The sequence below is a fragment of the Callorhinus ursinus genome, unplaced genomic scaffold (genome assembly GCF_003265705.2).
Source record: "Callorhinus ursinus isolate GAN/ISIS: 27379988/994484 unplaced genomic scaffold, GSC_fseal_2.0 scaffold1, whole genome shotgun sequence".
In the NCBI taxonomy this organism is placed as follows: Eukaryota; Metazoa; Chordata; class Mammalia; order Carnivora; family Otariidae; genus Callorhinus; species Callorhinus ursinus.
Genome location: NW_027397063.1, coordinates 136,191,650 through 136,216,136, shown reverse-complemented (window position 1 = coordinate 136,216,136; position 24,487 = coordinate 136,191,650). Strand labels below are relative to the sequence as shown.

Here is a 24,487-nt window from a genome sequence, read left to right as displayed (position 1 = left end):
CATGGTTTAATACCAGGTAGGCTAGCTCTCTCCAACTGCTCCATCCTCAACCCCATTACACATTTTCAGAGTTTTCCTAAAAGTTACTTATTTTTCCTTATGAACTCTAATCAGTTCTTTGGTTGGAGAGGAGAAATGTCTAAAAAAACTGTGGTAGTTTTTATTGGGATTACATAAAATTTATAAATTAACCTCTAAGAGGGTCAATTGGCAATATAGATAGAAATTTCTCATCTAGGAATTTATCCTACAGAGATATTTATATATGGACAAAATAATGAGTATAGAAAGTTATTTATTACACCACTGTTTATAAGACTAAAAACCTGGAAATAACCTAAGTATCCATCAAGAGGGAAAGGTTAAATAAATCATGGTGCACACACACAACCGAGCAACCACTTGGAGAGGCAATCTGACAGAGAAGGGGACCTCAGGATGGCTCCTTGAATGGTGGTGGGTGAGGATAATGCCATTCCTTTAGGTGCAGATGTGCAATAAAGGAATGAAGAAGGCTCTCCACATATTCTAATATGGAAAGATCTCCAAGATATATTGCAAAGTAAGAAAGCAAAAACAAAGTGTATACTTTGCTACTAGTTACCTGCTTGAATAAGAATCATAAGAAAATAAAACATGGGCATTTTTTTTCTTTTCTTGGGGGAGGGGATACATTTTTATTGTATATCTCTTTATATTTTATTTATTTATTTTTAAAGATTTTATGGGGTGTCTGGGTGGTTCAGGTCATGGTCCCAGGGTCCTGGGATTGAGCCCCACATTGTCAGGCTCCTTGCTCAGCAGGGAGCCTGCTTTTTCCCTCTTCCTCTACTCCTCCTGCCAGTCGTGCTCTCTCCCTCAAATAAATAAATAAAATCTTAAAAAAAATTAACATTTTATTTGAGAGAGAGAGAGAGAGAGAGAGAGAGAGAGAGAGAGACAGAGCACGAGTTGGGGGTAGGGGGAGAGGGAGAAGCAGACTCCCCAACTCCCTACTGAGCAGAGAGCCAGATGAGGGGCTTGACCCCAGGACTTTGAGACAGGGACACTTAATTGACTGACCCACCCAGGCGCCCTTATATTTTATTTTTTGAACCATGTGAATGTATTATCTATTCTCAAAGTTCAAAGATACCCAGTTTGAAAGCATGGTAACTGGATCTATCATATGTCACAATTTTAACACTGCTAAAGCAAATAAATGAAAATCACATACTGGAAAAATTAAATTAATACAATGAAGTAGTGTTTTAAAATCATGGTTAAGGGAAAACATCACAGCATTTACATTTGAACAGAAAGTTGGGAGCTCTACTTCATCCCTGTCACATGACACACATACATACATTTTCCCAAAAGTTTCTTTTATTCTGGATCAGTGGTGAATCTTACTCTCCTCTTTTGTCCCTTCATCATGTAACCACAATGCTGGGTGCCCATCCTCTATGAACTCACAACTGAGAGGGAGAGATATCTTAGAATCTATTAACAAAACAGGCTGCATGTGATTTGATGATAAACACACAGATGCACCAGAGAAGGGCTTCTGGAGAGTGGAAAACCTGTGGTAGGGAAAGTATTCCAAGAAAGAGGAGAGTATATAAACCCAGGTATCACATAAGTCAAAGAAAGAAACCACAAGGCAAATTTCACAGGCTAGAGTAGATTGACGGATAGAAAAAAGTTGATAGAGGGACAAGATACCAGCAAAGGAAAGTATTAAGGGGTTTACATTCCAAGTGAAGGAGTTTGGATTTTATACCACTGTTTCATTACAGAGATTATTTCATATCAACCCCTAGGCTGAGCTTCATCTACATCCCTACAAATTTTCACAATAGCACCACAAATTAATTATTCCTGACCTCCCCATTAGTGACAATCTTATGCTACCTTAGTCACCATCATAACACCAGAGCCAAGAATGCGACCTAGTATTCAAGCATGTAATGCTGCCTGGCCAAAAATAAGCTGCCCATAGCACCAAGCTGACAGTGGCAGGGTTTTAGTCCTAACTCCTATCTCTCTGATTTCATGACCCTTAATCTACTGAGGCTTTTAAGTTGGACAATGATATGATCAATGTCATGTTAGATAGGAACAGGAAACAAGATTAAGGCAAAGAGAGCAATCTCAAGGTTACTGTCCCATTTCAGGTTTATAATCATTAGGGTTGGTATCACAGTGGAAGCAATGTAAATGGAAAGAAAGGGCAGAACTGAGAGGCTATAAAGGAGTAAAAAGCAAGAGTCTTGAGAGGGGACAGTTTCATAGGGAAGAACAGTCGTATCAATGAATTTCAAAAGTTTTAAACCTGGAAAAATGCTCAATGCTTTACTATTTCAATAAATAGTAAAGTCAGAGTAAGGGACTAATTTAGGGGATAAGATGATAAAGACAAATACAATATAATTAGCAAGATAAGAAAATTACTTGGACACTGACAGCTGTCTCTCACACATGTAGAATGATCTAGTTTCTTACCCGAATGTCTTTTGGATGTTCCCCTTCAGCTATCCTAACCATCCAGAGAAACTTGTTGATGTCATCACCAGAATAGCCAATAACTCCTCCAAAAATAACCAAAACATAATCTACATCCAGACTCCTCATGATTTTATAGGCTGCTGATTCATTTGAAGACATAGCTTTTCCCACCTATAGAATAAAAAATGACAATGTGTGTACTTAGTCCCACAGTACACTAAAAATAAAAATGAATGTACATTGGACAGAATGCACCTCAAGAGTTTGATTTACATGCAATTCTTTCTAAAGAGATGATTTCCTATGAATTCAACAAATTTACCAAGATCTATAAGCACCTCACTTACTATAACCAATTATAGCAGGAATGTCAACATCTGAATACATGTTCTAATATTGTGCTTAATAATTAAGCTTCATGAAATTAATATTTTAATATAAAAAAATACAATTTCTCATAACCTCAAGGCCAGGGATGACCAGCAATCTAGCTCATGCAAATATTTTCTTCTTCTCTGTCTACCAGATGATTAGCTACAATGCTAATACAAATAGAACTCATTTGCTTAACATCCATTATCTATTTAAAATCTTTAAAGAACAGAGTGGCGATTACCTTAATTTATGCAAATTACTTATTTAATAGAGTGAACGTCATTTACACGCTCATAAAAATGCAATATATTTGGCTTTATATACTTGCAAATAATTTTAATTTAAAAATGGAAAGTAAAAGTTAAACAATACTTAAAAGTTTCGGATTTTGCCTAATTCTCCGTGAGCTAAGTTTATCATGTGATATACCAGAAATCAGCCTACAATTCTGAATATTTAAATAAGTAGATACCATTCTTAAAAACAAAGTATATTAGCATACCTTGAATTCACTTTATTGAATAAATGTGTGAAATATTATTTTGAGAATTCAGCAAGTAAAGAATACTTTTACCCACATTTTCCCTACTCAAACACAAAGTGAAGCCTGATTGCTAAGTAGTAAATAAAGATTTGTAATTTTTAATCTTTTGTTTATCAAATTCTTACCAGTGCTATGTGGCTGTTATTCCAGGTGTTATTATCCACCAAAGTAGTTCTGTTAGCCATTCCAGCTATCTGATAGCCATAATCCCACCAAGACATCACTCGGGCATGTTCATCTGTATTTTGCCTTAGCCAAAAGTAAGCTTCTCTAAAATCATCTAAGATATTCCTGGTGCTGAAAAGAATCATAATGTTCTTTTAAATAAGATCTTAAATATGAAGAGGGTCACTTAAAATCTTGAGGGGCTAAGCCATTAGGTAGTTTCACACTTTAAAAGCCTCAACAACAGGGGGGGGAAAAATCCATGAAGACCTAGACCAGTGCTTTTTAAACTGTAATATGCACACAAATCACCTGGCCATCTTGAAAAAAAGCAGATTCTGGTTTAGCAGTTCTGGGGTGGAAGTGTCCGTAGGGAGGTAAAAGAAAAACATGGTGGATTCAAATGCAGAGCCTCACAAACATCGTTCTATCTTTGAATTCTATCTTTTGAGACAGAAAAAAAGGGTAGGTAAAAAAATCCTTTTATAGCCAAGTTGCTTTCTTTTTATTTTACTTTATTTATTTGAGAGAGAGAAGAGAGTGAGAGAGCACAAGCAGCGGGAGCGGCAAAGGGAGAGGGAGAAGCAAACTCCCTGCTTGCTGAGCAGGGAGCCCAACGTGATGCTAGGCTCCATCCCAGGACCCCAGGATCATGACCCGAGCTGAAGGCAGACACTTAACCGACTGAGCCACCCAGGTGCCCCGCCAAGTTACTTTCTTACCCATCATGATTGTAAGAGGCCAGGACCACACTTGGACTGGAGTAGGCGTTGCTTGTGACCCAGGTACAGTGGACTGCAAACATCATCAGTAGCATCAGCATCAACATGGTGACGATACTTTTTATATTAGGACCTAATCCTTCTTCAGTTTTTTCCTGTTCAGTTACATGTTTCCTCACTTTACCTGCCTGAAAATAGAAAAACTGGTTAGACAAATTAATTATTTCACTTGTGTCATTAAGACATTCAGGGAAAATGTTGGGAGAATGTTAAATCAATTTAATTCTTTGAGGAGGAAAATGTATAACCATCAGGTATTCTTGCATGGGTGATATGTTTTCTAAAAATTATCAAGGTAGATTTTAAAGTCAAATGTGAATGAGAAGGACTTTTGGGACTATACCCAATTCAGGAGCTGATCACAAAGCAAAATACTTCTAGTATGAAGCTTTTGAACCCAGGTGCCCTTATGTTTTAACTTAAATACAAAGGGAGAAAACAAAACAAAGACAAGGGAGATAACTTTGGTTATCTCTAAATACTTGGCCTCATTCTGGCAACCTTTTCTTATAAAATCTGAATTTATCATCCTGAAAATGGCAATGTCGACCTATAATTCAGACTTGTAGGACTTTAGTATAGGGAAAACCTGCATTATCATAATCTTCTAATTACCAAAGCCTCAAAATAACAGGCTTGTTAGTTTGTTAAGATTGTTAAGATTACAATCTTGTTAAGATTACAATCTTGTTAAGATTACATTTTTGAAAACAACAAAATCCCACCAAAAACTGAGTCATAGGTTCTAAATTGCAAGGCTAGTTTTAAAAAACCACAAAACATAACAACCACAAAAGCAACAATGTGCTTTATTAACATAAATCTGCATGAATTCTATTGGACCTATAGAAAAGAAAGGAAGAACTTCAAAGTTAATACTTATAATGGGAAGTTTCATTGCTTACTGGTATTTAAAAACCTAGTGAATATTCAAATAGTGAAGTTTAACATGGCCCCTGCACAAGGATGACACGCAAATTCAGAAACATTCCATATTTTTTCATAAAAGGTTCTTTTTTGCCCCACTCATGAAAATAAGTAACATGGGATAAAAAAAAAAGTCACCCAAGACAAGTGCTCTTACAAGTCTTTTCTACACCTGCACCAAATATAATCCTGCTATGTTATGTGAGAGGCTAAAAGTAAATTACATTATACTGGACAGCCACCTGTTATTAACAAACTAGAGGCTTTTTTTTTTTTTTTTTTTTAAGAGAAGAAAAAAAGAAGGATGTTTACCCCCCCAAGCAAGGTGGGGGGGGGGGGGGGGGGGGGCTAGAGGGAGAGAGAATCTTAAGCAGGCTTCATGCCTAGCATGCAGCCTGATGGAGGGCTCAATCTCATGACCCAAGCCAAAATCAAGAGTCAGACACTAACCAACTGAGTCACCCAGGTGCTCAAGAGGCTTTTTTTTTTTTTTAAAGGCACTTTATTCCCTTTACTTTACTTTTCAATCAACCAAATATTTAAAAAGTTTAAAATATGGACCTAAAGGATTTATGCTTGTACACATCGTTTCAGAAGGGTTTATAGTGTGCTAAATTTTGTGTAATTAAGTAGAGCACGAGGTTTTTACTCTCAAAAGTGAAGGGATTTCAGATAAAACCTGACCAACAAAAAAAGAGAATTCCTTCTCTGATTACACTGTATTTTCTTATTCTAAGCTAAAAGACCAAAAGACCAAACAGGACCCAAATGTTCAGGCAAATAGTAGAGACCAACTAGAAATGTCACAGGTTGTCTAACTCCTTGTTTAATCATTTTTCTTAATATGTATAGTTGTTACCATGGTAGAAAAATAAAGCACATAAAAAGGCCTTAGATTCCCACCTTATCATACAAATTTCCTGGGTTTCTTTTATCATCCTCATCACTGCTGTCTTCCACAGGTGGGTTTTCCCTTTTCATGTCATCCCCCAAATAATGCTCAAAAACATTCGAGAAGGCAATTGCAGACAGCATACAGACGACCGGAGTCAGAGTCAACATCAGCCGCACCATCACTCCAGCAAAATAGACAGCACTGATTGCATACAGAGCAACTGCAAAGACAAGTTCGCTTATAACACTTCAGAAAATGTCCACAGAAAACTGAACTCAGTATTTAATACTACATTATAAACCAAAGCTAAAAAGAGACACACACACATCCATAAAGAGCTAATTGTTTTTAAATTGATAATACAGACCAACTGATTTAACAGTCATATTCAGAAATTATAAGGCAAGTTGACTGAACACTACATTTCAACAGTTTTAGGTTAATGTATCATGACTCAAATTTAATTGTTATGGGAAAGATGACAATTTAGTATTTGTCAGTAGCATCACACATTAGAAAATCCATAGCTAATAGACAAAAACATACTTGTTGAATTGTATTATTAGGCACAGTAAGTTTACAGAATCAAATAGTCTATGAAAAGCCAATGCAAATATCTGGCATAAAGCCTGCTTTAAAGTAGGAATGGGATGAAAAGAATATAATTTATTAACCAAAGGAGGAACTTGTAAAGTTACTGCCAAGAGACTTAAAAAAATTTTTTTGAAAGTAATTTTTAACAGTCAAAGCCTTCTAGATAATGTGCTAACCAAGGGCAAGGCTCCACCAATTCTGGCTAAAGGCTCTATGACTTTAGAAAGTCAGTGGTCATCAGAGCTCTTATTTCATTTGAAACTAAATTTTTTTCTGACCACAGATTTATTATATTCTTAAGTGTACAGCTCAATGAATTTTTACATATGTGCATACCTATGCAATTACTACCCATATCAAAATATAGAACATTTGTATATCTCCCTCAGAAGGAATGCTCATGCTTCTTCCCAGTTAATAGCTGCCCTCCCTCCTCCCTATCAAAAAAGGTGATCACTATTATTTGAACTTCTAAAGCATTATTTCGGTTTTCTTTATTCTTGAACTTCTTAAAATGAAATTATATAAAAATGTTCTCTTTTGTACTGGCTTCTTTTATTTACCCATGCTATTCTTTTATTAAATGCTGTGTTATATTACATTGTACAAATACATCAGAATTTATTTGTTCTACTGCTGATAACCTTTGGAAGGTTTCTAATTAGGGGCTATATTATGGATAAATTTGCTATGTACATTCTTAAACATGTCCTTTGTTGGACATACACACTTGTTTCTCTTGGGTATATACCTGGGTTTGGGACTGCTGACTAATGAGGTGGGCAAAATGTTTAAGAGAATTCTATTATTCTTCTGAATGACAGAATATTAACAAGACCTTATCTAAAGTCACTGATCTATATAAACAGGACAAAAATGAATGTTATCCTCCGTTATAACTCATGCAGGTGCTATTTTTCTCTCCCGACTTTACTCTAGAATAGTAACTTGAGTGTCACTCATGGCTCATACATCATACTTGCACAAGTTCAAGTGTGCATGTTACAAATATTTTTTAAAGTTTCAGGTTTTAACACATACTTCTTATGATGACTTAATCATGTAAAGGTCTTTAGTATCTGCTTATTTTGTCTACTTATATCTTGAATGTCAAATCTTAAACACTTGGCTTTAAAATAGTTTGAAAATACCACCTTGTTAGTTGGAAATAAACACAAATCTATCAGTGAAGAGGATGTTAACTTAAAGGTGATTCTTACGCCATTACAAAATGACTTTACACTGAAATTTGGACAACGGATGAGGCTGTGAACTTCTTCCTACTTAACCAGATCTAATTCAGAAAATAAAGACTATATTGTCAACAAAGTTATAATTTCCAATTCTCAGCCACAGACTATAGTAATATTAATCTCTCAGAAAACATACTCAATTGAATGAAAATTTTATATAACTGTTCTAAATTAATTTAAAACATTTTAATATGAGTATATATAATGCAAATTGAATTTTTCTTCACTAAACACTTATGCAAAATGAGAGAGGATATTTATCTTGAATATGCATAGACTCAAGCAAAGAAAAATAAAACTTTAAAGTGATAACCTCAATAAAGAAAATAAATGTTTCAAATTGAAGTATTTATTAAAAATCTCTTACCAAATACTCTTTCATCGTTGATATTTTTAATGCAGAACCATAGGCCTGCTGGGAAGGTACACACAAGAATATGTAGATCAAAGAAGAAAGATACCCAAGTCGTAGGTTGATGTTCAGACACTGATGCAATAATTGGAATGTGTATTTTTGCATACCTGGCATTTAAAAAGTTAATATTGTTTAAAATTAAATAAAACAGGAGTTTCTTTTAGATGAAGAAATTTCCTTTGACTATAAATATGGTTCCTATCCCCCATCCCTTCTTGCTTGAAAGTATATTCCAATGTAACCTACAAATGGAAATAAATCTCGTCCACACTGGTAAACTAAAAACCAACATGCCACTCCTAAAATTGGAAGACTTATCTAAAGCCAGTTATAAAAGTGTTGGCTCTGACTTTTAATACAAAAATCTTTGTTCAAATACGAATTTTCTGCAGTTTTGCTTAGCATCTCCTACGTTTGTTATCAACAAGTTTCACATCTTTTAGACTTATTACTAGCAGAAATACCTTATCCTGTAAAATACCGTATTGCCACAATACCTTTCTTAACAAGATGGCACAAAGGCAGCTGAGGGAAACTGAAGACAAATTGCTCCTGAAACGCCCTGAGATTCCAAAATAGTCAATTAAATAAGAATGACTTATAAAAATTTGACCTAGTAATTTAACCTCATCAGAATAACTGTCTACAACCAGGGTTCTCCCTCAAACTTTTTGGTGATCCACAGGCTGATCTCTTGAAATAGGTGTCTAAATGTTAGCTTGTCATTTATACATAATTTGCTTACGCCTTTAATTTGGACCTGGGCATGAGCCCTTTTGGTGTTGTGTCAACAGGCCCAATCAGTAAGTTGTTTATTGGTAGGTTTACTGGGCCACACAGGAAGTAATAAAGAAGAGAGATAAACTATCATCAACAGATTATATTCTTACTCTTAGGAAAACATTTTAGAGACAAAAAGTTTTACTAAACTGGTTGACTAATTTAAAACCAAAATTTTTTTCATTTTATAATAGCACTCTTTAAAAATGCAAAAATATTCTCTAGTGTATTTGATTAAAAATATCAACTTAATGTGTTATTAAGGAAAAAGTTAAATTTTTTCATCACTACAGCATATGGGTTTATAACATAGCACCTTAAGAATTAAAAATTAAGTATTACTTAAGATGGAAACTGAATGGTTAAAAGCAAAATTCAATTATTAAAAGGGCACAAATGTTACCTGCAATGTTTTGACAAACAGAGCTAAAATAAGGAGTTGACCACGGAGAACAGAAATGTATGACTTACATATATCATACTAAAGGTGCATTCTAAACAGGACTTTTAAATAAATTCCAAGGGATGATTCAAAATTTATTAAACTAGCATATGCTAGGTACGTCAGAAATGTTGCCCAAGTACTGACAGAGATACTGAAATATAGCAACAGAGGAAAAAGGTACTTTAAAATAATATTAGGGCAAATAACTTATCTGCACTTACCCAGTGTCCCACAATGAGTAAAACCTGCCACTCCATGGTGCAATGTAACCTTGGAAGGAAAAATGTAGAGGAAGTCAATCTGCCTTTTTATTGTTTATGTTAACTGACTGTTATGGACTAATGTAAATTAATACTAAAAGAATTTCAGTTTTCTTTTGTAGGTGACAACATATTTCATATAGCTGGCAGTCAGATAAAATAAGGTTAGTAATTATATAAAAACAAATATCCATGGAGATCACATTTCCAGAGAAATACAAGTTGATAGATAAAATTATAGAAAGTTTTCCCATTCTCCTTTAAACTTCTAGTTGACTAGTAAAATAAAGCTAAGACATTAAGATAGCATTTGATAATTTAAAAAGGGGGAAGATGTCTAAATTATCTAATCCAAATTTAGATAAAGTGCAAAGATGATTTTAAACATTCTTGCGTTCACTCTTGTCAATTAATCCTTCTTGATTTTGAGCTAGGCAAGTACATTAATTTGACAGATGGAATACCTTTAGAGAGAATCTGATTTGTTTCTAGGGACTACTGAAGTTCAGGATTAGAAAGTTACTTGGAATCTAGACGCAGATGGAAACTGATTTGGCTGAGTGTTTAAAAGTTGGAAAGAGAACGAGTGTATGCACAGAGTAAGGGAAAGCTGACAGTAGGTAACACTGGAAACTCTGAATTTTATGTACTTTGGGGCTATTTATCTAGCAAGAGAAGGATGCTTGAAAGTGTATTTATCTGGGACCGAAACATTAAAGTTAAGATACAGATTAAAAAAAAAAATCACAATTTGTAGTGCTATTCACATTTTAGAACCTTTGACTATTATTTTCATATTGTTCGTAAAGACTACAACCACAGTATTTAACCTACCAGGATAAATAGAAAATGTACAAAATTTGTAAAATAATTACCTTTTTCAATAATCTAAGGACAAGATTCACAGTCTACAGGTGATGATGACACCTACCTGTATAAGTCAAATAGATGACACTAAGGAACACAGCACCTGCAGCTAGTGATACACCCAAAAAGAAAAGTGTCTGGAACTCTTGTTTTGTTAATCGGTCTCTCAGATACTGCAAGAAAGCATAAGCTTGCAGCAATGCAAAGACACCTAATTAAAGAAAAGGGTGATATAAATAATCAACAAAGCACTTTTCCAAAGATACTTAAAAAGGTTAATTTAAAGAGCTTCTTGGAAATACCCTGTATTATACATATCAAAGACTAGTCATTTCATCTAACCAACATTTCCTTTGTTAAAAACACTTAAAAAATTGTTTGACATTTTTAAAAATGATCAGAATCCCCATATATAGACCAGATACGAAAAATCTCATTTCCATAACTAGAGTCTATTTATCCATTAAATTCCTCCCTTGTCCCATATTTTAGTGACAGGTTTTCCTAGGGGTAAAAAAAAAACAGAATTGTCAACACAAAAAGAATCCTTAGATTTACTGAAGGATACAAATGACTTGGATCAGGAGAATCCTGATAGTTACTCTTTATGACTGAGTGATAGGATGTGACCTTAGTTACACGCTTATATAAGATTCTAAATTACTAAATATAAGGGTGAGTGCTAAAATAAAATTAGAGCAGGAACAGCAAAAAGTATTTAATTGTTAAAATATACAAAACATAATACAAAAGCACTAGGTGTAAAAATAAAAGACATGAGAGAATCCTAAACCCATATGGCATATTGATTTTTCTTTTAAAAAATTTATTTTTCAGAATTTTAGAACTGTAACCATTTTAGAATGATTAAAAGTAAGTATAATCATAGATTTAGATTTTAGGAAATATAATAACCCATATAAACAGAAAAAGTCAGGTGACTGTATCTTTACACACATTGCTATAAAGGATTATATACTCAAAACTGGACATACATTTCTTGCATATAAAATTACCCGGTAATTTTATAATATCAAATTAGAAATGTAAGTAAAAGTATTCATAAAGTGCTATGTAACAGTAAGGTGTGGGTTCTTAACTTTTTTGAGGGGGGAGTTCAAGATTCTAACTTAGAATCTGATAAAAGCTATGGAATATCATATCAGAGTTAAATATACTGATAATTTATAAAATGTTGCAAATAAAATACCCACAGGAAGTCTGTGGGTCTCATGGACCTTGTGTTAAGAATCTCTGTTAAAGTTTTATTCAAAGGTCTCCCATTACCTTGTTAATTGTGACCTAGATTAATAATGGCAAAGTAGTCTGCTCATATAGAAAGCAATTATATTACTTCATAATCAATATAAAAGTCATTAATTTCAGTTAGTAGATAAAATATTTTAGGGAGATGTAAGGGACATAAAAATAAAATGTTCCATCTAAATTTGCTGAAATGCAGTACATTCAGTGTAGATACACTGTTTAATATTTGTTTAAACCAAGCATATGTTATTTAGTGTTTGCAAAGAACATGGAGTGTGCAAAAAGGAATATTTTCCCTTTTCAAAACAACAGTGCTGGTAAAATAGGCACATTTGGGAACACAGTATCAGAAAGTCTCAATAAAACTCTATGACTTCATATTTTATAGTGGCAATGTTTTAGAATTATATGATGAAAATGAAAAAAAAAAACTTAATTCCCTTGAAGACTGGCTGGTAATACATTCATATATTCTTTAGAAAAAGGAAAATACGTATTTTTTCATACCAGCAGCTGCCATGTGTTCACTTGTCCTGATTGGCTGGAATCCCACAAAGGGTATCTGCATGGATAATATTAAACCCACAATGTAGAAAGTGCTATATGCTATAAAGACAAAATAGGAAACAAGGATAATTTACTACTACCATTAAGTACTTCAAACATAAATGTATACAATAGCTCACATTTTTAGCAAAGTTTTAACTAACTTAATTTTAAGAATAGAATCTTGAAATGACTGCTCTATTTGATATATATTTGCTGGTTAATTGCATATTATAAATCATGAAAATTCTTTCTACCAATCTTTAAAGTACTTTATTTTGCAAAATATCACTTAGAACAGTTTAGAAGACTGGTGCTGCTTTCCTTTTCCTAAAATGGAATCAAGTTTTCAATCTATCAATAATAAGTGACATGCCCCAGAAACTATGTAATATATAAATAATTAAAAACTATTCCTATTGGCATTACTCTGAAGCATGACCTAAAGAATACCGATCCTCATCATATATAAATAGCTGCTATCGTCTCAAAAACTCTCAAGTATTCCACATCATTTTTATAGTCTGACACTTTGCAGAGTACCTCTCAGTAAGAAACAACCCCCACCATGTCTGTCCACCAAGTTTTCTGTCATAAAAGAAAAAGACTAAGTATACAAAAGTCAAGCCATAAAACAGACTAGTTTCTGAATTTACAAGGGTCTAATAAAGGAAAACTATTTGCTCTTGGCATTGAGTAAACTATAATATTCTTGGCTTATATCAACATAAATGTAGGGACATGGGGGAGGGATTAGAATTTGTGTAATAACTTGTTTTGCATTTAGGGGTTCACAGATCACTATTTTCTCTCTTTTTAAAGATTTTATTTATTTATTTGACACAGAGAGATTTAAGTTCATCACAGAGAAAGTTAGAATTGGGAATGATTATAATTGGAAGTTATTTAGAAATGAAGATAAAACCCATCTCAAATAAGTTAACATGAAAATTATTCCGTTTATAATAGCTTATTCACATTATTTTATGAAACACAATCCATAGTTGTTGGCAAATAAACTATTCTATTAGGAAAAAAGGCCGTGGTGTATTTAGGAAGAGAACTGTTATAGTGTATCTATCCATATTCTACACTGTATGTAGCACAGCATTCAGCATACACTTCTCTTTCCCCCAACTCAGCTGAGAAAGAATGTTTATTTGCTTTCAAAAGAAATCCATCTATGGAAGGTAAACCATGGGCTAATGGTTCAAATGTTAAGTTGACTTAGAGATGACTACAGTGTTAGGAAAAGAGTAAGAAGCTCAAGTAAATTTAATAGGAAGGACCAGTGAATGTGAATAAGGTTTCCAATATGCTCACGATAATGGAGAACTGGTTGTCTAGAGGAGACTACAAAAACATTCCAGGAATATTAATTATGGAATGGAAGTATTCTCAGTGAGGTACTTGAACACAAATGCATAAAAGTTAAGTAAATCAGAATTTATTATGTGACTTAAACTGTCAATCAGTTTGGTTAATGGGATTTCTAGTATCAGCGTGTTTCTATCAGTGTTGTGTAGATGCACTGGCAAAGAATCAAGAGGCAGAAATCAGAAAAAAATGGAAACAAGTGATCTTGATCTTGAACACCTACTTAAAAAATTTCAGTTTTCTCACTACAGAATGAGGGGTTTGGACAAAAAGATTTGTAGATCGACCCCCACTCTTACAATAATAACCTAAGAGTCTATGACCAACAGGCCTTACTAGACACCTACTGCTGAGAAATCAAACCCTAGACAAATACTGAACACACAAAGGCACACTAAAAGGGCCAGGCCTGGGAAAACCTTATGTCATTTATGTATTTTTGGTTAAGTCGACTTATGTCCAAACAGCATCATCACCTCTTAGGCTAGATTTCTTTTTCTTATAAACACTAATGAACACTGAATGTTATAATACTGTCACAGAATTTGTATTAAATATGATAAATGGCACATGATGAATAAAAAATAAAGCCTTTTTAAAAAAACTTGAGATATTTATGTATAATCATTTAAAAGTGAACATTTTAGAGGTATTTAGTACATTCACAATGTTATGCAAATACCACCGCTCTCTAGTCCCAAAATGTTTTCATCACCCCAAAAGAAAACCTCACACTCATTAAGCAGCTGCTCCCCATTCCCCCCATCCTAGTGCAAGGTGAACACAAATCTTCATTTGTTCCTATGAGTTACTAGTATGTTCTAATTGCAAAGGCAGTATGTTTTGTGTTTTAGAAAGAAATAGAAAGTAGAAAGTCTCTAGCCCATTTACTTCTTTAAGTCACATTTTCCAGAAATAATCACTAAAATGTATGGTGAGCACACATAAACATATTCATATTCTCTCTTTTCAAACTGGACTATTATATGCTTGGCAATGTAAAAACTTAAGCAATCACTTGCTTGGGAACTATCGAAGTTTCCTCTCAGGGATCTGCTCATTTCCAGACTTATTCAAAAAGAAGAATAAACCTCACAATATTCTCAATTCAGTGGTTTTATGCAACTCCACAGACACTGTCATTGCTAAAGAAAAAGCTCTTCATATAGAAAAAGATGCACTAGAATTCAAGTTATTTAATAAGAATGATGGAGAGTTGTTCAAGAAAAAGAACCTCAATCTCAGAAAACATAAAAGACCAGGTGGGACTTTAATTTGTATTACTTTGTAAACATAGGTTAATATAAAAAAAATGAATTAATAGAAAGAGGTAAGTTCAACAGTATTTTACCTTTGAATGCCCTTATCCATATTAGATATGCACCAATGATACAAAGCTGGTAAATGATATATGTAATAATCCAAAGTCACCATTTTCTTCTAAGAGAACTGGATTCATGTTTTCCCTAATTTTATATTTTTTGGATCACTGATCCTGTGATGTTTACATAGGGGGATATATGTTCCTCCTCACAGCACTTTTTACCACACAGACAAGTATTTCTATTAAAAAAAGTCAGGACTACTTGCCAGGTAATATAAAATATCACAGACTCATCTTGCTTAATATTGTCCTTCTCCTTGACTCTGTGTAAAATTAAATATGCATTTCTGTACCTCAATTTAAATTCCATTTACAAAGCTATGTTTTTTAAAACACAGAAAATAAGAATTAGATATACCTGGGTGGAAAGAAATAGTGAAGTGACTCTCAATTCTTAAAAATAAACAAAATCTTCACTATAAAGTGAAAACATTTCCCTCCAGGCTTTGTACAAAAGCATCTAACAGTGTGTTTAAAAATTACCTAAGTAATTCATTCAAATATAAACTTTATGTCATTATGGTCAAGGCATTCTAAGAATACAAAAAAGCTATTAAGATCAATTCCATCCTCTAAGAGTTAGACATCTAATTGGGAAAATCAGAGATGTACATAACTACAACACAATGAAGCAAGTACATGTCACATCAGTGAAAAAGCCTGGCTCTACAAAAACTCCAGGAGGGAGAGATCTCTTCTTGACATCAACACTGAAGAGGCAGTGGAAACCATCTCTACCATTCTCTTATGTTCTCAGAAGACCTCAACACCACAAACCCACAGATAGCCATCATTACCCACTAATTCTTCCTATGAACTCTCCAAGGAAACTTGACCAAATTACTTACTCTCCACATCTATCACGACTTTCTATCCATCCATGTTAACCTACTTTTTTTTACCCTTTAAACTAGAAGAACAAAGATTTCCATCAAAGTAGTGAACTCTAAGAAAATGCACAACGCCAAAGATGTTGTAAATCATTTATTACATCATGAAAATGTTACCACACTGCCATCCTGTGGAAGCACAGTTACTGGCATTCACTACTGCACATGATATTCTCAATGTATTTGAAGAATTCCAGAAAAAAACTGCCATTAGATATTTATAAGGTATACTATTCTGTTTGATTATTTCCAGTCAAAGAAAATCTCTTTGACTTGGGTCAAATACTAATCTTCTAAACAGAGCCTAAACATCTTTCACTGTTAAAATACCTTAATTTATTTTTTATGCAAGAGTATGTATGAGGTAGGGCCAAGGCCAAAATGAAACAGAGAACTACCGTCCTTGACTTAAGGCATACAAATGAGTTGTTCTATAAAATAAAAGGTACTGAAACTTCTGATTCAAGCTCCATTAAAATTTTAAGTTTTCAAGAAGCTCCTGTTGTTCCCCAAAATAACCTTTAAGAACCCTCTCCCTGACAAAGCAAAGACTTATGTTGACGGTACTCTTTATACTTATAAGATACTGTTGTATTTCCTTTTACTTGAAGTTGGAAAAGGTTTTGTGAATAATATATTTCCATTAACTAGGATCCACCATTGCTGGAATGGTGGGGGGTGGGAGGGATGGGGTGGCTGAGTGACAGACATCGGGGAGGGTATGTGCTATGGTGAGCGCTGTGAATTGTCTAAGACTGTTGAATCACAGACCTGTACCTCTGAAACAAATAATACATTCTATGTTAAAAAAAAAAAAAAGATAGCAGGAAGGGAAAAATGAAGGGGGGGAAATCGGAGGGGGAGACGAACCATGAGAGACTATGGACTGAGAAACTGAGGGTTCTAGAAGGGAGGGGGGTGGGGGGATGGGTTGGCCTGGTGATGTTTATTAAAGAGGGCGCGTACTGAATGGAGCACTGGGTGTTATACGCAAACAGTGAATCATGGAACACTACATCAAAAACTAATGATGTAATGTATGGTGATTAACATAATAAAAACAAAACAAAACTAGGATCCACCATTACATCACTGTAGCATTTCTGAGTTCCTTCATCTCCTGGTTGATATTTAATGTAAAGGGCTAACAAAACATTCCTTTGCCATTCTTCTTCTCTCTCAACCAAAACAGTATTAACCAAAAGAAACACCGTGAGGAAATATTTGAAAATCCAACCAATTTTGTTTTATTATTAACAAATATGATTAAAAGACTGTAAGACTGCTGAAGCCTTTTCATAAAGATACTCTACTACTTGGTTACTGCGAATCCTGGGTAAATAAGCAGGATGAAGAATGGTAAGAAACTTATATGCTATGAATTAAAGCTTAAAAAAACCCACATAAAAATATGAATTCTTCTTCTTAATGATTAACAAACATATAAAATAAGGAAAGTAATTTTTCTTTTCCAAAAACACTGCCCATCATTATGGAGAGAATGAATCTTTGTGGGGTTTTTTTTCAAGATTTTATTTATTTATTTGTGATAGTGAGAGCGAGCGAGAGCACGAGCTTGGAGGCAGAGAGGGAGAGGAAGAGGGAGAAGCAGGCTCCCCCTGAGCAGGGAGCCCAACTCAGGGCTTGACCCCAGGACTCTGGGATCATGACCCGAACGGAAGGCAGACACTTAACCGACTGAGCCACTCAGGCGCCCCAAGAATGAATCTTTGAAACAGATATTTTATAAGCTCGATTTGTAAAAAGCAGCAATGACTTGTTCAAAACACTTGATAGAGAGACACTTAACTTTTAAAAATAGCATGTATATTTCATACTGATACCTTAAATAACATCAAGGATAGTACAGCAGAAAATAAACAAACATCTGGGTTTGAGTTTTATTCTATCACGTGAAAGCAGTAATCATTTAATTTCTGGCAATGGTTAATGAGTTACCAAAGTACATTAAAAAATAAAGTGTGTTCAAAGACCATATGAAGAACTCATGAAATATATATAATTTTTATATAATTTAGAAGTATTAGATAATATTCCCACATAAATGATTAATTCCTTTAGAGTTAAAATTAGTTACTAAACTTAATATGCAAAGAAGCAGTAAGAGACAAATATCAGCAACCTTAATTCACTCATAAACTAAGTAAAACAAACAAAATGAAGAATTTAAACCATGCAGAGTCACAAATCACGTTATCACTAAAAAACTAAATTTGTTTAGGTTCTTCTTAATGTATCTCTTAATGTCAACTACTATTGCTAACTAGGTTTCTAAATTCATTTATATAATACCACCAAGAATCTGTTAATTTATACTACACAAAAGCAAGTCTTCCAGACTATGAAACAAGATTCTCAGTAAGAACAGATCCTTAAAGGAAATCTCAGATCTATTCTTCTAGATGAGTATAAAATGATTCACTGCTTCTGTTTAGTTTGTAGAACATGAACATTCATTGTTTCTATTCACTGAAGAAACCTTTTTGATTAAGCTAATGATTACTGCTAAATCATAGGTAAGACTCTTGTTCTATATATCCTGGGTCTTAAAATAAGAAGACAGTAGAAGACTAATCCTTTGCAAACTAAGTAATATTAATAATACAAATAGCAGAAGCAACAGATCTTCAAGTGCACACCTAGATATAAAATTTCCCCCCAAATAACCTTTAAAGTACCCACTGAAAAAGTTGTAAAAGGAATCCTTAGGTATTATAATCTAGTCTAAGAAAAATTTCCCCGTCCCTTTCCTCCAATAATTAGTTTCAATGCCTACTACAGGACAGTCATCTGGAAAACTCACTTTATTGAACTAATACTGCAATAGAACTTTAAAATGAACACTTTGTACAAAAATTTGGGGGGGGGGACAAATTGCCAAATTTAGGCAATTATGGTAGTCCCTGTTTGTCTGTCTGCTCTTGGCTCATGTTCCCTTGAAGGTACAATAAAGAAGAAAGGCAAACCAATTAACTCAAGATAAAACATCACTGACAAATTGAACATTCTAGGTAGCATGGGAAAATCATGCTTCAGTGTTATATGGAGGTATTCAATCCTTATAAAAATCTATTTATAGGCTATAAATGTAATCTTTCATTGTGGTAAAAATTTATCTGCCACAAATATAAAACTTTTATACTTTATTACTTTCAATATCTCAGATCAAAACTACCCACATGATTTTAGTTTATTTACATACGGAATCCCTTTTAGCAATTATTTTATAAAAAAAGTTACTATTTAAAGTAGGTTTTAAAGATGTTCTATTACCTATAACTGTGTATCAGCACAAAAGGGAAAGACACCACTTTGATATTTAGCATTTCTAGCCCATAAACTGTTACTGGCAATTAAAAAAATTATTTCTGTATAAGAAACATAATTCTTATGTTGTTTTTTGAATTCTCAGCTGATTTAGAGATGTAATTTTAGAAAAAATTATTCTATGTCTAGGTGTGATTTTTTTCTTCTCTGAGTTTTCATTTATTTAACTGTAAAATGCAGGTAACTCTAATTTCTTGGGAAAATTACCCTGTAAGACAAAAGAAGTTATGTGCAAGACCAGGAATGACACTTCTATTCCATCAATTACCATGCATCTACCTCAGTATGCTACTGCCCTATAGTCTTTGATTCATAATACCCCTAAGGCCTTAGAATGGGATATGTTAATAAAGATAAGTATTAGTACAGATAATAAAGAGTCAGTGTCATAAATACTTTACCTGTTAAATTTCATGTGAACAAATTGGAGCTGTTTCTGATCTTAAGCCAACAAAATTAAAGCCTGTCATAGTGTTTTTCAACGGACATTACCAAAACAAAGAATTCTATGTATTTCAAAAAATAAAATTGGTAGTCTTCCCTATTTAAGCAGATATCAGATTTTATTTTATTTTTTTAAAGATTTTATTTATTTATTCATGAGAGACAGAGAGAGAGAGAGAGAGAGAGAGAGAGAGGCAGAGGGAGAAGCAGGCTCCCCGCCGAGCAGGGAACCCGATGTGGGACTCGATCCCAGGACCCTGGGATCATGACCTGAGCCGAAGGCAGACGCTTAACCATCTGAGCCACCCAGGCGCCCTATCAGATTTTATTTTTAACAAGAATGCATTTAGGAGCAGGGATAGAAAAGTGTATTTGTGTCTAAGTAGAAATTAATGATGGTAGCTAAATCTTAAAAGGGTAGATATTGGAAAATAAAAATCAAGAAATAGGAGTTTCAAGTTGTGCTACTATGTTTTATAAGAAGAAATATATATTTGGTCTTCATCCACTGTTCCTGGCACAGAGCTCCTAAAACCGTTGGAATTTCCTAAGTGATGAGAATGATTAAGGTGTCTTTTATTATGTTTCTGAGGTGACTTTTGCATCTCACATAAGGATAAAGACTGGCTGCCACAGGGAACCACATGATTAGTGGGTTGGAATATCAATCCCACCCCCCTGACCTCCAGGGATGGGTGAGAGGTTTAAGACTGAATTCAATTACCAATGGCCAATGGTTTAATCAATCATGACTATGTAATGAACCTCCATAAAAGCTCAAAAGGACAGGGTTTCAAGAGCTTCGGGTTGAATAAGTGGAATTTGGGGAAAGTGGAGTGCCTGGCAAGAGCATGGAAGCAACAGCATGGAAGTTCCATGCTCTTTCCCCATACCTGGCCCAATGCATCTCTTCTATCTGGCTGTTCCTGAATTACATCCTTTTATAATATACCTGTAATCTTATAATTACTCTAGTAAATTAGTCAAACCAAGGAGGGGATCATGGGAACCTCTGATTCACAGCCATATGGTCAGAAGCACAGGTAACAAAACCTGGACTTGTGACTGGCATATAAAGCAGAGGCCAGTCTTGTGGGACTGAACCCTTAGCCTATGGCATCTATTGCTACCTAAGGATAGATGGTATCAGAATTGAGTTGAGTGGTAGGACACTCTGCTGGTGTCAGAGAACTGTCTGATGGTGTGGGAAAACCACCTCCACACGTTGGAACTGATCACAGGAACCCTTTAGAAGCTTATTAGTGGTAAAAACCAAAAGAAACCACTGAAAGAACTGAAAGTGACTGTCTCACATAAGAATTTTGGGAGTGAGCCAATTCAGAAAATGGAAAAAAAGACCTGTTGATTTTACTTATAAGCCTTGTAGTAATATCTGACTTTCTCAATTATATACATTATCTTAAATTTTAAAATTATAAATAAAAATAAGCACACCACTCTATTATTAGTGTTTTAGTTGCTATTTGGTACTTTATGTAACAGACCAGTGTTATTCCTCTATTTTTCTCATAATCAAAAATAGTTGTAGTGAAAGTTTATTTTCATAAAAAAAAAAAAGGAACAATCTTTAGACATCCTCAGTCTTTATAATCACCTCTCGGCCTCTGGAACTCTTTCTTCCTGTCTAGTTATTCCTTTTTAATTTTAACATCAACAGCAAGAGGCAAACACTTAAATAACACTTTTCATTTAACCTTAAAATTCTGCAAGGTGTGAATTATCTCCATTTGATTCATGAAGACATTAAGGCATAAAGAAAGTAAGTAATCTGCCCGAAGTTGCACCACTAGTAAGTGACTAGACCAGGAATTGAATCCTGTTAATTTGGCTCTGCAGTTCATATTCTTACCCCATTATGGCACCTCTCATTTATGGTTATATCATCACAAACCCTCTGTAAGTCTGTTTCTATACTATTTTCTCCTCTCAAGATCAAGATTTATCTCTAAAACTTTCAGGACATAGTCAGTTGGAAAGCCTAACAAGACTTTCCTGAAACTCAAAAGTCAAAACTGATTTTCACAGACTCCTTCCCATTTCCATTTTGTTAATATGCTATAATTACATTGTAATAATGAAATTACATTGTATAATATAAGCTCCCTAGAAAAAGACCATCTTTTGATCATCTGTGCATCCTGACGGCTAGCACAAAACGTAGTATCTATTAAGTATCTAATTCTCTAGTGAACCGATTTGCTTAAATTTCCTCCAAAAAAAGGTAAAATTAGACAAACTAAATTTTAGTGCTCCCAGCTTTTGTATCCTAGAATTTTTACAGGCAATTTTTCTTTTTAAGTTTTTCTGCTGTTTAGCATTAGATATATTTTGTTTATATACGCCAAGTATAAATATGATGCCTAAAATTTTTATTTTTTGGTTTTACTTTTTAATTGAAAAATTTTTAAGTAAGCTCTATGCCTAATGTGGAGCTTGAACTCATGACCCTGAGATCAAGAGTTACATGCTCCATGCAATGAGCCAGCCAGGTGCTTTTCTAGTTTTAATTCACTTAATATTAATAGCGGGATTCTCTTTCTTCACTCACAAACTCTACAATCCTAGAATAATTTGTACAGAACTAAAGTATATGGTATTCTATAATACTTAACTTTTTATATGATTGTTCCACCAGTAAGTATTACCATAAGAATACAGTTTAAATACAAAAAGTGATTCTGTTAAAAAAAAAAAAGTGATTCTGTTACTCTTACTCAAATGAGCTTACTAAACAGACAATAAACAAATTCCTCAGTGACATTTAAAAATCATTTATCAATACTAGAAACTAATTTCTTCCTTCTCCTTAAATTATTATTCTAATTAATGAGACCCTTAAAAACCATCAGAGATAAAATTCACATTCCTGTAAATAAAAAAGCAAGTCTCATTTATTGTGAATTCAGTACATGCTCATTGTAGAAAATCTGGAAAGCAGAGAAAAATATGAAGAAAAAGAATCAGTAGTAATCCTTACTGTCTTCCTTTTTATTAACATTTTCCTATATCATCAAATACCAACTTTAATGATGCCATAATATTTCATATGATATGGCAACACTACAATTTAAGTGTAACTTAAATGTCCAATGGAGAAAATAAAATTTAAATCTGGGCATTTAAACTCTTTTCACAATTATAACTTACATCATAGTGAACACCCCTATGTCTTCATATCTTTAATAATTTATGATAAAAAGTGTGATAAACTTTATAAAGGTTAAATAATTTTACATCCCATTAGTGTTATGTGATACCTGCAAACCAGTCTTTCTATAAATGCAAAATAAGATACGGGTGTTCTTTTTTCTTGTTAAAACATCAGAATCCTATTTGTAACATAATTTTGTATAATTCACATTTCAATATAGTGACATACACCAAGTCCAAAATATAACTTCACAAAATAATTTAACTTTATACAACAATTCCACCCCACCCAAATTTCAAGTAGTAGGGGCTTTTCTCATCCCTTAGCCCCCCAAATCCCCCCACTCCTGTGCCACACCTACCCTATACAACCACATTATCTTCCATGTGCCCCCCTTTCCACATATGAACAAACTTGAGTTTTCCCTGGCTTACCAACAGATTCTAAATACTCATGCAAAAAATTTACTGAAAGGGAAAACCATTTTTCATAATTATTTGAAATGATTCATTTTTACTTCATTTAATTTGATACTGAGAACCCAATCAAACGTATGGTTATGAGTTTGCCATTTATCAATCATTATTTCTTTATCTAAATGCTTCTACTCATAAGGAGAGACAACTACAAAGGATGTTATGTGGTAAAATCAGAGGACAACCTGTATATATACTTTATAATGCTTTCATATTTTTCAGGACCATTAGGTTAAACTGAACTTAAATCTTGATAAATTTAGGATAAAGAAAGAGAACTGACTGTTCTATACCATCACTTTCCATCTATTTAGAAGTAAACTATGAAAGAGCATAAAAATCACCTAAAATACTCTTAGTTATATGAATGGAATAAACGATTAAGGAACAAGGAAGGTGGTGTAGAGTTTGAATACTATGAAATTACCTGAGGCATTCACTAATCTAACTTCACACATATATATAATATGCCCAAACTATTTTATTTTTCCTCCCCCTGAAAAGAAGAAATATTTTCAAGAACCAACTAAAGCAGTATTGAGTACTTTTGTAAAGTTACCAGAGAAATCCTATTCATCAAATACAAGGTCTTTTCTTAATTCTCACCCTACTAGATCTCAGTGCTAATACTCAAGGGAATTGGACAATGCTCATGTTTTAAACTTTTATGTAGAAAATTCTTTCATTTGACCTCTTTAACAATGTATTTATCTGGCTACTTCTGACTACTTTGGCTCTTCCTCCTCTCCCTGATTCAAGGACATTTAACAAGTCTATCCCTTAATCTGCTCCCCA

The 24,487-nt window shown here is 33.8% G+C and overlaps 1 protein-coding gene and 1 non-coding gene across 2 annotated transcripts in view; one reads left to right on the top strand and one right to left on the bottom strand.

Annotated features, from left to right (window-relative positions):
• The window catches only part of STT3B (STT3 oligosaccharyltransferase complex catalytic subunit B), a 107,812-nt gene that overhangs the window by 14,857 nt on the left and 68,468 nt on the right, over window positions 1-24,487 (bottom strand). Inside the window, exons 6-13 of the mRNA XM_025883384.2 lie at window positions 12,563-12,661; window positions 10,854-11,000; window positions 9,884-9,932; window positions 8,390-8,544; window positions 6,184-6,395; window positions 4,294-4,481; window positions 3,532-3,703; window positions 2,485-2,658 (exon numbers count right to left, since the gene is read on the bottom strand). Coding sequence (XP_025739169.1) covers window positions 2,485-2,658; window positions 3,532-3,703; window positions 4,294-4,481; window positions 6,184-6,395; window positions 8,390-8,544; window positions 9,884-9,932; window positions 10,854-11,000; window positions 12,563-12,661 — 1,196 coding nt within the window. The remainder of the gene's footprint in view (window positions 1-2,484; window positions 2,659-3,531; window positions 3,704-4,293; window positions 4,482-6,183; window positions 6,396-8,389; window positions 8,545-9,883; window positions 9,933-10,853; window positions 11,001-12,562; window positions 12,662-24,487) is intronic.
• Window positions 5,250-5,353, top strand: LOC112834528 (U6 spliceosomal RNA). The gene has a single exon (XR_003210940.1). It is a non-coding gene; the product is annotated as a U6 spliceosomal RNA (small nuclear RNA).